The 10,399-nt window shown below is 46.4% G+C and overlaps 1 protein-coding gene across 3 annotated transcripts; it reads right to left on the minus strand.

Moving 5' to 3' along the window:
• Positions 1 to 4,910: 4,910 nt before the first annotated feature.
• Positions 4,911 to 9,706, minus strand: KLF4 (Kruppel like factor 4). 3 transcript variants are annotated; one of them, XM_038403892.2, is made up of 5 exons: positions 9,300 to 9,705; positions 9,073 to 9,190; positions 7,976 to 8,834; positions 7,715 to 7,879; positions 4,911 to 5,991 (listed from the first exon to the last, which is right to left on the minus strand). In XM_038403892.2, exons 1-5 carry the CDS (start codon positions 9,302 to 9,304, stop codon positions 5,816 to 5,818), a joined length of 1,323 nt encoding a protein of 440 aa, XP_038259820.1. In that variant the 5' UTR covers positions 9,305 to 9,705; the 3' UTR covers positions 4,911 to 5,815. The 3 variants fall into 3 exon arrangements, with proteins under 3 accessions (XP_038259820.1, XP_038259819.1, XP_043370974.1); XM_038403891.2 differs by having other exon boundaries at positions 7,715 to 8,834; positions 9,300 to 9,706; XM_043515039.1 differs by lacking the exon at positions 9,300 to 9,705 and having other exon boundaries at positions 7,715 to 8,834; positions 9,073 to 9,207.
• Positions 9,707 to 10,399: the final 693 nt, after the last annotated feature.

Here is a 10,399-nt window from a genome sequence, read left to right on the forward strand (position 1 = left end):
ATCAAACAAGAGAGATCTGCTAAAGACCCAGATTGCAAATCAGACTCCCATGTTAGGGTGGCTTTAGTCTACAATATGAGGCTTACTGGGGCAACCTCCCCCACTCAGTATTTCTACAAGCTGCAACACTGGAGGTAAAATCCTAGACCCATTTAAGTCAACAGCAAAACTTACTTTGATGTTAGGATGTTACCCTGGGTAGTTGTGGACCTGATTTGAAGGCCAGGGAAGTCAATGGGAGTAATTTTAATGAACTATAGATCAGATCTTGTATTAGGACCTACTCGTGGTAACACTGTTGACTGCACTGGGTGCAGGATCAGCCATTAAGTGATACATAATTAATTTCAAGTAGATAATATCATGATTTGGTGGTGCAGAGTTAAATATCAGACCACCTACTCCATCAGTAGCAAATTGTGGCAGGGGAGGTTTACTTTGAAGAGCTGCCTAATACCTGTTGCTATAATTGTTTAAAGATATTTAATCAGCCAATAAAGAGAAGCTGCATCATTTTTGTTGAATAAGGCTGAAACCTTAATAGTACAGAACTTGAATTACAAGATTGAGCAAGCCATGGCTTGTACCAAATAAACAAGCCTACTGTACCCAAAACAAAATTATGCAAAAATATTTCGAGTTGCAGTTAGATAGCTGTGTTGATAAGACATTTATAATCCTTATAACCTGATACAAATTCCTAGGTGAAATGAGCTTAGCATGTTAACTTTAATTGACTAGTAACCATTCATATTGCCAAACCTCACTGCATACATTCACTTAACAAGTCCAGTCTCTACTATGGAGAAAGTCAGAGGAGGGGTGCTGGCACAATTTGTACAGTGGGGGTGCTGAGAGCCATTAAATCAAACTGTAAACACTGTAGATGATGGAAACTACTTCAAGTCTGTGGGTGCAGCAGCAGCACCCTTAGTTGCAGCACCTATGAGTCAGAGCTTCAAAAATGAGGGCAGCATCACCTTAGAAAATCTAACTCATGTGGGAGACACCTGCTGTGTCATTAGCCTTCTGGATCACTTACAACACTCACACTCCAAACATAGAGGAGATGCTAGTAAAACAAGACTATCTTTTTCCTTTGCAACAGCAAGCATGGTTCATACATAGGGTTTCTGGTATGAGGGTTCATATGCAAGTCTCTAAGGGTGAAATGCAGCCTAGAAGACTTTTATCTGAAGTATAGCGAGAACAAAAGCAGTAGAAACACCAACACATGGGCATGCATGCCCCAGAGAGTACCTCTAGGGTCTTGCCTATAATAAACTTCCCAGCTATAATTCACCACCAGAGTTAACAACAATGGAAGCTCAAGTCACCCCAGGTCACTGCAGCGGGGGAAATGTTCCCAGATGCAGCCAATCCATGCAGGTTCCCTGAGTTAAGGCTCAGGCTTCTGTCATTCAGTTTTGGAGCAGGTTCACATACCCGAGGCTGTGCTCGGTCTCAAAACGATGCTTAGACTTTCCAGTCTTCTGTAGCAGAACATTCCAGCATGACAAGTTATGATTTTATAATGCACTCAAGGTTCCCAGTTACGCAAAAACAACTGAATTTATGCATAACAAGAAGGAGCGTTAAGGCACCTAACAAATACCGTTGAGTTATTGGACTATTTTAGCCTCTTTATTTGAAATGCCTGATAAATGCATAAAAGCCAAAGTACATGTTTTTGATCCCATTGCTGTCCATAGAAGTTTTGTCCCTGACCCCCATGGAAGCAGGAGGTCCCAAGGTCCAGGATACATTTATAGGAATATGTGGTAAACGTATTCAACGGAGCATTTAAAGACTAGGGGTGCTTATCTACACTTCCTTTGACCTCACCTTCTTAAAGCGAAGGGGAAGAGATTCCCTGATCTACAGCACCTTAATTGAAATCAATGAGAGTCCAGAGTTGACTTCAGTGGAAGCAGGATTTGGTCCCTAAGGGAGTAGTAAATCCACTAAAAGAGAAATTCTTATTAAAGTAAGACTGTCTGATAGGGAAGAGATGGAAGCATTTGCATGAGATTACAAGTAGTGAAATAATTTGAAGTAGACAAGTTTCCACTCTAAACACCACAACAGACAGAAACAAAGGATTAATGAGCAATAATCCCATCTATCGCCTTGAGTATTTTTGTATGCAAATGACACTTCTGAAAACTTGGCACCTTGAAGACAGACATGTGTCATCTTGTAAATGGCTCATCTTCACACACCAAGCATGCTTACAGGGGATGGTTAGGGCTATGGTGGATAAGGATTGATAATGGCTGTAGTTTGTATTTGACTACGCACAGCCTTCTCGAACTTGGGGGCTTTCTCTAGGCATCTGCAAGAGTGGCCTTGAGTGAATGGTAGCTATTGGGTACTTGGCTCCCTTTGGAAATGAGGCTATTTTTAAGATGTCTTCTTTTAAGGTGCCTAAAAACTTAAGTAGCCCAGGCTGTAAACATTAGTAAATTGAATATGATTTTTCAAGGTACTGTATAACAAAATTGTTTGGTGTTTTTTTGCATGCCCTCTATAGGAGGCATTTATCATCTATATTGTGCCGCCAGCTGCCTTTGTATTCCCTCAGCTAAATACACCTCCAGGAGGCAAGACACAATGGAATAGGTGGCTAACTCAGCGTGCTGTTTTTAGCTATACCTGCCTATCAAAGTACAACTAGAAGATTTGCTTGTTTCAGCATTTCCCAGGAGCCCTCCTAAAGAACAAGGAGGAGAGATCTGGGCTTTGCCCCACTCAGTGATGAATGGTGAGCTGGCACTATCTCTGTAAGTATATGGATGTTGGATCTGTTTAAAAAGTTTTTTAAATACTTCACGGAGCTGCTGCCATCTGTATTTAGCTTTTGAATGAAAGTCATAATGTAAATGAGAGACAACCTGGGGTAGGAAACCATTTTGAATGGAGGAGGGAGAAAAAGCTGGTTTTTGGAATGTTATTGTTTCAGCAACTATAGAGTTCAGGCCTGTGAAAGCATCAAAGGAAAAATAAAGTTCACTTTAATAACCATGTGTCTCCAAATGTTAGGGAACCTTTATTTTTTAATAAAGTGCTTAGACATTGTCATGACAGTGCTCTTGACACTCAAAACACGTACAAGATTTATCCAATGATCATGTTTTTCTAGAGCTAGATTTTAATAGAGCCTGATGGAGGATGTGATTCTGAAAATGAACAGGGTCTCCTGATTCACAGTCAAGTTATCTGTACACATGTTATCTACAGAGTTGCAAATATGCTTCGGCTACATTGGGAAGTACATAGGACAAACAGGAAAGCTTGGCAGGTTCACACAACCTGTCAAACAGTTTTCCACTTTTGACATTTGATAATCCCTCCACGGCAGCATCTATATTTGAGGCAAGGCAACATAAAAGGTCGAAAGCAATTACTACTGTAAATATTTTAAACTTTAAAAATCCTGATGATCAAAAAAGTGACTCCTAACTCTACCAAATAGACAAAGCTAAATTAATTTGCAAAATCAAAAAGGATACTCTCCCCTTCACTCCCCTTCCCTGTTCGTCAAACAAGTCAAGGCACCTTTCAACTGAACAAGAATGCATATAATCAGTAAGGCATGAACTTGGTAAAAGATGTGACCAGTCATCACAAAGAAAGAACACATCAAAATGTGAAATCCAATAGCATTCTTGAGACAGATTTGAAAAAAAATCAAATTAGTATTACCACTTGTTTTTACAGACACTGCAAAATATAAACTGGCCTTATCAATAATACTTATTTTTCCATGTTCTACTTTATTCATTCTGATCAACATATATAGGCAAAATACCTAGATGACATTTTTAAACCAGTGCAAGAAAATTTGTTTCTTTTTACAAAGAGTCCCAGTTCTGGCCTGATCTTGCTAACACTGATCACCAGTCAGTCTTATTGTTAAGAATTTATATCGCATCAAACCACAAAAGGGGCCTTGAGCCACCATGGACCCTTACATGCTACTGCAATAAAAATAACTACCTTATTCATGCAACTAGTTCTATTCACTTCAATGAAGTGAGAAAGGTGTAAGAGTATGCTGAAGTGTTTGCAGGATCAAGCACTTTGTTGTAACCACTGATTTTGTAGATCCTAAAGATTTGTTTAATACTAATGCATAGCATTTACAGCTTGTTGAATTCAGTGCAGAAGAATCAATATGGCTTAACCAAGGTTCTTGGAAGCAATGTGGGCCATGCATACCTGTATTCCCTGAACACTCAAAATTCTCAAGTCATGGGGAATTTTCAGTGCACATGAAATTATACTACTCCATGTAATGCCAAGAAATTACATACACAATGCCCCAAGTTTATTACTAGCATATAGTTGATTTTTTTCGATATTAAACGAATTTCTCAGCAGTATGAAAAGATACAGTGTAAACATAACAGCTTATGTATGTGACTTTACAGGAACAGAAGCTAAAAACTCAAACTGTAAATACTTCAGATTGGGTAGTTATATGGATGTTGCACTCAAGATACACAAACACCAAGTTTGCTCAGTACAAAACCATGGAAAGACTTCCAGTTTCTGAAGATTAAGGGTTTTTTATTTTAATGCTCTTAAGTCTCAGACAGACGTTTTAGTTGGTTACAGTCTAACCATGAGTAATTCAAAAGACCTTAGTTTAAAACTGAGAAGTATGCTTCTCTGGCGCAGAGGAGAGAGGTGAGCAAGACTCGCTACTCAGAACATCCAGTTTTGAGAGCATTTTTCCTAAAGACAAAGCTTTATAGCAGTACTGGAAATGCATGAGTTTAATCTTGTTTGCCCTATGAGCTTTGTCTGAGTAAGGGACTGCGGTACTGAGCCATTCATGAGTATTTAAAAGCAAGTTTTCTTTAGAGACAAATGCATAGAAGAAAAAAGTGGGAAAGCCATTCAGATAAAATATTATAGGTTTATTTAAAACTTATTTTCAACTTGAATATGCAAAATACGAACTTCGACAAAATGTTCGTTTTTACTTTGTAGTTTACAAATATACAAAATAGACGTTTGTTTAAATTTATATTACATATTTATTATGTAAAGAACTATATAGAAAACATTTGTTCTGCTTAAGGCATATTTGGGAATAAACCATTGTACAAATTATTGCACATTGAAACCACAGTGCATTACAGACTGTCTGCATAAAGTTTTTTTCTTAAGAAAAAAAAAGAAAAGAAATAAATCAGGTTTATTTACCTGACTTAGGTCATAATTGTAGATCGGAAGACAAAAATATTTCCTTGTCAGATATGCAGCAGTTTGAGAACTTTGGCTTCCTGTTTTTGGTACCTTTAGAACCAACAGTCACTAAGCACCATGAAATAGGCTATTAAACAATTCTGTACCTGAATTTCTTCCTCCTCTTTTAACATAGTAATGGCTTTTAGAAGGAAAAAAAGACAAGATGACATTTACATCTCATATTGCATTGAAACAAGATTTAAGGGAATGTAATCTCCCTGTATAATCTCCCCTCCCCACCCAACAGTCTATTTAACCCTGATATCCTTGACTTCCAGTCACTCCTTGGCATTTTGTAGTCCAGAAATATTCAAGTTGGATTTAGAAATGGAATGATAGAAGATCCAGTCATTGACCCCAATGTTTTTTCTTTAATTTATAATTAAAAAAAGAAGAGTTCCAACATTTGCATTTGATTATCTATTTCCACTCTTTGGAAGACTTCACCATGATTCCTTGTAGTGCTTTAGCTGGGCTCCTCCCTCTTGTGGAAGACAGTCTGTGCTGTAAATACTGAATCTCTTATGGCAGTATGGGAAAGATCCATTGCTTCTGATTAAAAGTGCCTCTTCATATGTAAGGCTAGGTGATCTGACCTGGAAAATGCTCTGTCACATCTTTGACACTGGAAAGGGCGGTGGCCGGTGTGTTTCCTGTAGTGACGGGTAAGTTCATCGGAGCGGGCAAATTTCCATCCACAGCCCTCCCAGTCACAGTGGTATGGTTTTTCTCCTTAAAAAAAAATCATGTCAATTAAATCCATATTTGTCTGCAGACATGCACATACTTTAGTATGTTCCAATAAGGATAATATTCCAGCCTTCTATTAACATCTTCACTCAAGAAGTTTGATTAATGTTTGGTAATGTACAGGAAAATTAAATGTTTTCATTAAAGAAAATAAGATCAATAAGGCTTTTTGTGGTAATTTTTATCTATATCTATATCTATATCTATATCTAGCTACAAAGATGCTAAAATCAGACAAAGGGAAAAATACATCTATTCTTCGCATGACAGTAAGTTCCTTTTATTGAAACCTTAACTACAACACTTATTTCCAGTCTTTATCATGTATGCAGGAATTTAGAATACAAAGCTCAGGTAACAGTATCAATACAGAAACAGCTCAGATGAAATGGATTTAGATTATAGTAGATTTAAGGAATAAAGAACCTGCTGGAAACTTCATTAGACCAACTTTATTAAGAAATTAGAGGGCTCAATCTCATGGCCTTTTAAGCAAAGCTTCTATTGACTTCAGTGGGAACTTTACTTAAAGATTATAGACTCAGCACATTAGCATTCTGGAAAGTATCCATCCAATCTGAAAATACCAGAAAAACTGTTAGCCATTTATCTCTGGAGAAATTCAAAACCCAATCCCGCTTGCATTGACATTAGCTGGGACGTGGTAAGCACCATAGTTTGCACTCTAAACCCTGAGATGTCCCTTAGCTCTTTCCTACCTCCTCCGCTCACAGAATAAATTTTGATTCCAATTCCTACCACTTCATTCAGGGATCCTGAATAATTCAAATCTAAGTTATACCATGCTTTTAGAGAATGTCAAAAGTAGTGAATACTATTTAACAGAAATACTTTCACCAACTTCATTACTGCAGTAAGCATTCTTCAGTGGCAAAGTTAAACCATACCTGTGAGATCAAGCTCATTTACCAATGTGAATGTATTTACTATTTTACTTGTATTCCAATAGTAGTTGAGGAACCTTAAAGTAGATTTCTTGCCGTAATAAAGCTGAAGAATAACTTTTAAAAGTAGACTACAAATTTTATCATGTCATCAATACAAAATTATAAAAATGTTCTGGGAGTATCTTGCTTCGCCTGCAAGCAACAACATTATCTTCCATTGATTTCAGAACTGCAATAACTACGGAAATGCCAGTAATAGACTCTCTCCAGTTAGAGGAGCAAACCAGAACAAAAGAAAGTTTTAAACCACGAGCAAAGAAAGTAAAAATCTAAGGAGGTACCTGCAAGGTAGACTCCTATCACACAGCTGAGCCAGTGCTATCTAGATCAACAAATTCAGCTCGACTTCCAACTACTGTACCTGCCGATTAGCTAGCCACATAGCAATAGACATGCAAACAAATCTTTTGTCTGCAAAAACACCCTGCAATGTCGGAGTCATTTTGAGCCATGAAGTAACCTCCAGTCCAGTAGGTAAAGCCATAAATTGCATGGATTTCTATTTTTTTTTTTTTGAACTGAATGAAAAAGTGGGATTATTTTTCCCCACAAAAATGCAATCTTTTATCTGATCAAAAAATTTGGAGATTCAATGTTTTGGGATCAGCTGTATTTAATTACCTGAGCAGACTATACCTCCCTAAAGAGAGCCCAGAAAGCGGTCCATGTCTTTCATACACTTTGGTAAGACTTGCACAGTTTGCCATGGCAATAAAGTCTTACTGAATGGACCTTACCTGTGTGGGTCCTAAGATGTGCCTTGAGATGAGAGCTCTTGGTGTAGGTTTTGCCGCAACCTGCATAGTCGCAGGTGTGCGTGGCGGTCCTTTTCCTGGGCCACGACCTACGTCCCCTCTTTGGCTTGGTTTCTTCTGGCAGACAGCTCCCAGGTGGCATCAGCTCTAAAGGTGAAGAGGGTGGAGTCAGCATCATCACCCCTTGTACCAAGGGAGGCACGCTTAAAGGCTCTCCCGAAACATTTCGATACTTAGACTGACCTTGATACTGCAGTGCACTTGGCGGTAGCTGCTCTGGCAGGAAAGGAGGGTAGCCCGGGGCAGCGTGGTAGCCTGGGGGTAGTGGCAGGTGACTCAGCCCCTGGGAGGAAGGATGGCAGTCTCTGCTGTTCATCATCTCCTCTGGAGCCAAGGAGGGGTTAGTCCTGCCGGGCAGCGGCCTCCCCAAGGGGAACTCGTGCTGCTGGGCTCGCGGAGGCGGCGGCTGGGCAAGGGTGCAAGCAGGGGCTGCCTCCTGCTTGATTTTTTGGCACATCCTGGGCAGGGAGCCGTAAGGGGCCCCGGGGCTGTCCGCGCAGGCAGCAGCCGGGTTGCTCTTGCCGCTAACACTGATGTGGTTGTATTCCCCCATGTTCACCGTGGCTTTCACAACAAATTTCCCCTGCAGGCTGCCCAGAGGCGACTGCTGCTGCTGCTGCTGCTGCTGCTGCATGTAAACCGGGTCCAAATCCGGCCTCATCAGCTCGGCTACAAATCCACCGGACGGGGACACGTCGTTGATGTCGGCCAGGTCGAAGGGGGCGGCGGGGGCGGGCTCCCGGGCGGCGCCGTACAGGAGGCCGGGCTCCCCCCTCTGCAGCGGGTAGGCGAAGGGGCAGGCGCTGGCCGGGGGCGAGGCGGAGGCCGCCGGCTCCTGGTGGATGAGCGAGTTGGAGAGGATGAAGTCGAAGTCCAGCAGCTCGCTGAGCTCCTCCGCCTCCCTCCGGGCCAGGAGCGCCGGGCTGGCCCCGCGGCTGCCGCTGCTCGCCTGGGTCTCCAGCTCGGCCGGCGGCAGCTCGTAGGGGCGCCCCGTCAGCACGGGCGGGAGCCGCTTGAGGTGGGACAGCTCCTCCCTCCAGCGCTGCGGGCGGGAGCAGACACAGGCACCGATCAGCCGCGGCCTGGCCCCGCGGGCCGCGCCCGCCCCCGCCCCCGCCCCCCCCCCCCGGCCGCGGGCAGGTGTCGTCCCTGCCAGGGGCCCGCCGGGCGCACGGCGCGAAACCGGCCCGCCAGGAAGGGGAGCGGCCCCCCCGCCGCGAGCCCAGGCCCTGGCCCCCAGCAGGGCGGCGGCGGCCGGGGGCCCCGAGCGCGATACTCACGTTGCTGGCCCCGGCCGGCCGCAGGGCTTTCTCCCGGCCCGCCGTGCCGGCGGCGAAGGTCGCGATGGAGGGCAGCAGCGCGCCGCTCAGAGCCATGTCGCACTCGCCGGGGGGCTGCCTGCGGAGGAGACGGGAGAGCAGGGGCGGGAGTGAGAGCTCAGCCGCCGCCCGGCTCCAGCGCGCTGCGCCCCCGCGAGCGCCCGGCGGGGGGGACACGCACCACCCACCTCATCAAGGGGTCCGGGCGGCTGCTCGCTCTGGGAGCGCGACGGAGAGTCCAGCTCGGGGAGAGGCTCCAACTGGGGGCGGGGGGGGGGGGGTTGCACCCAAAATAGGAAAAAGCGGCGCGGCCGGTGTCCTTTAGCGACAGCGCAACCGCGAGGCCGGGCTGCCCCCCCCGCCAAGGCCCCTGCTGCTCCGGAGCAGGCGGTGGCTCGGGGCTAGCAGCGGTGCCGCCCGGCAGCCGGAGCAGCAGCAGCCGCCGCGAGGCAGCCGGAGTTGGGCGCGGAGGAGGGGGGCGGCGCGAGACGGTTCCCGGGGACTCCCTGCTCGCGCCGCGGCCATGGGGGAGCCGCCGCCGCCGCGAGGTGGGGCGCTGCGGGAGGGGGGGGGTGGCGGGGCGCTGCGGGAGCCGCCGCCGTGTCCTCGCGGGCGGGGCTCGCGCCCAGAGCGCTGGCACGGTCCGTTCGGAACTGTCACGCCGCGCGGCCGGGCCGCCCCACTTATAACTTCATCCCCCTCGGCCCCCGCCCCGCCCAGCTCGCGTGGTCACCCGGGCTCCGCCCACCGTCGCCGCGGCAACCACAAAAACAAACCTTCTCGCAACACGTGGGGGAGGGAGGCGGAGGGAAGGGCCGGGCCGGGCCGGGCCGGGCAGGGCCGGGCCGGGCCGTGACGCAAGCACAGCAGCTGGCTGCGGCGCGCGGCCTTGACGCCACCGAGGAGGAGTCCGCGAGCCAGGGGCGGCTGCCCCCGTTGCCGCGCGCACCTGAGCGGGGTGGGGCGGGCGGAATGGGGGAGGGGGCAGGGATGGAGGGATGGGGGAGGGGAAGGGTGAAGGATGGAGAGCGGGGAAGGGATGGAGGGAGGAGAAGAGGCAGGGATGGAGGGAGGGGGAGGGGAGGGATGCAGGGCAGGGATGGAGGGAGGAGAAGGGCAGGGATAGAGGGAGGGGAAGAAGGGGGCAGGGATAGAGGGAGGGGAAGGGTGAAGGATGGAGAGCGGGGAAGGGGGAGGGACGCAGGGAAGGGATGGAGGGGGAAGAAGGGGGCAGGGATGGAGGGAGGGGAAGGGTGAAGGAGAGCAGGGAAGGGGGAGGACGCAGGGG

This window comes from Dermochelys coriacea, chromosome 5, assembly GCF_009764565.3.
Source record: "Dermochelys coriacea isolate rDerCor1 chromosome 5, rDerCor1.pri.v4, whole genome shotgun sequence".
NCBI lineage: Eukaryota > Metazoa > Chordata > Testudines > Dermochelyidae > Dermochelys > Dermochelys coriacea.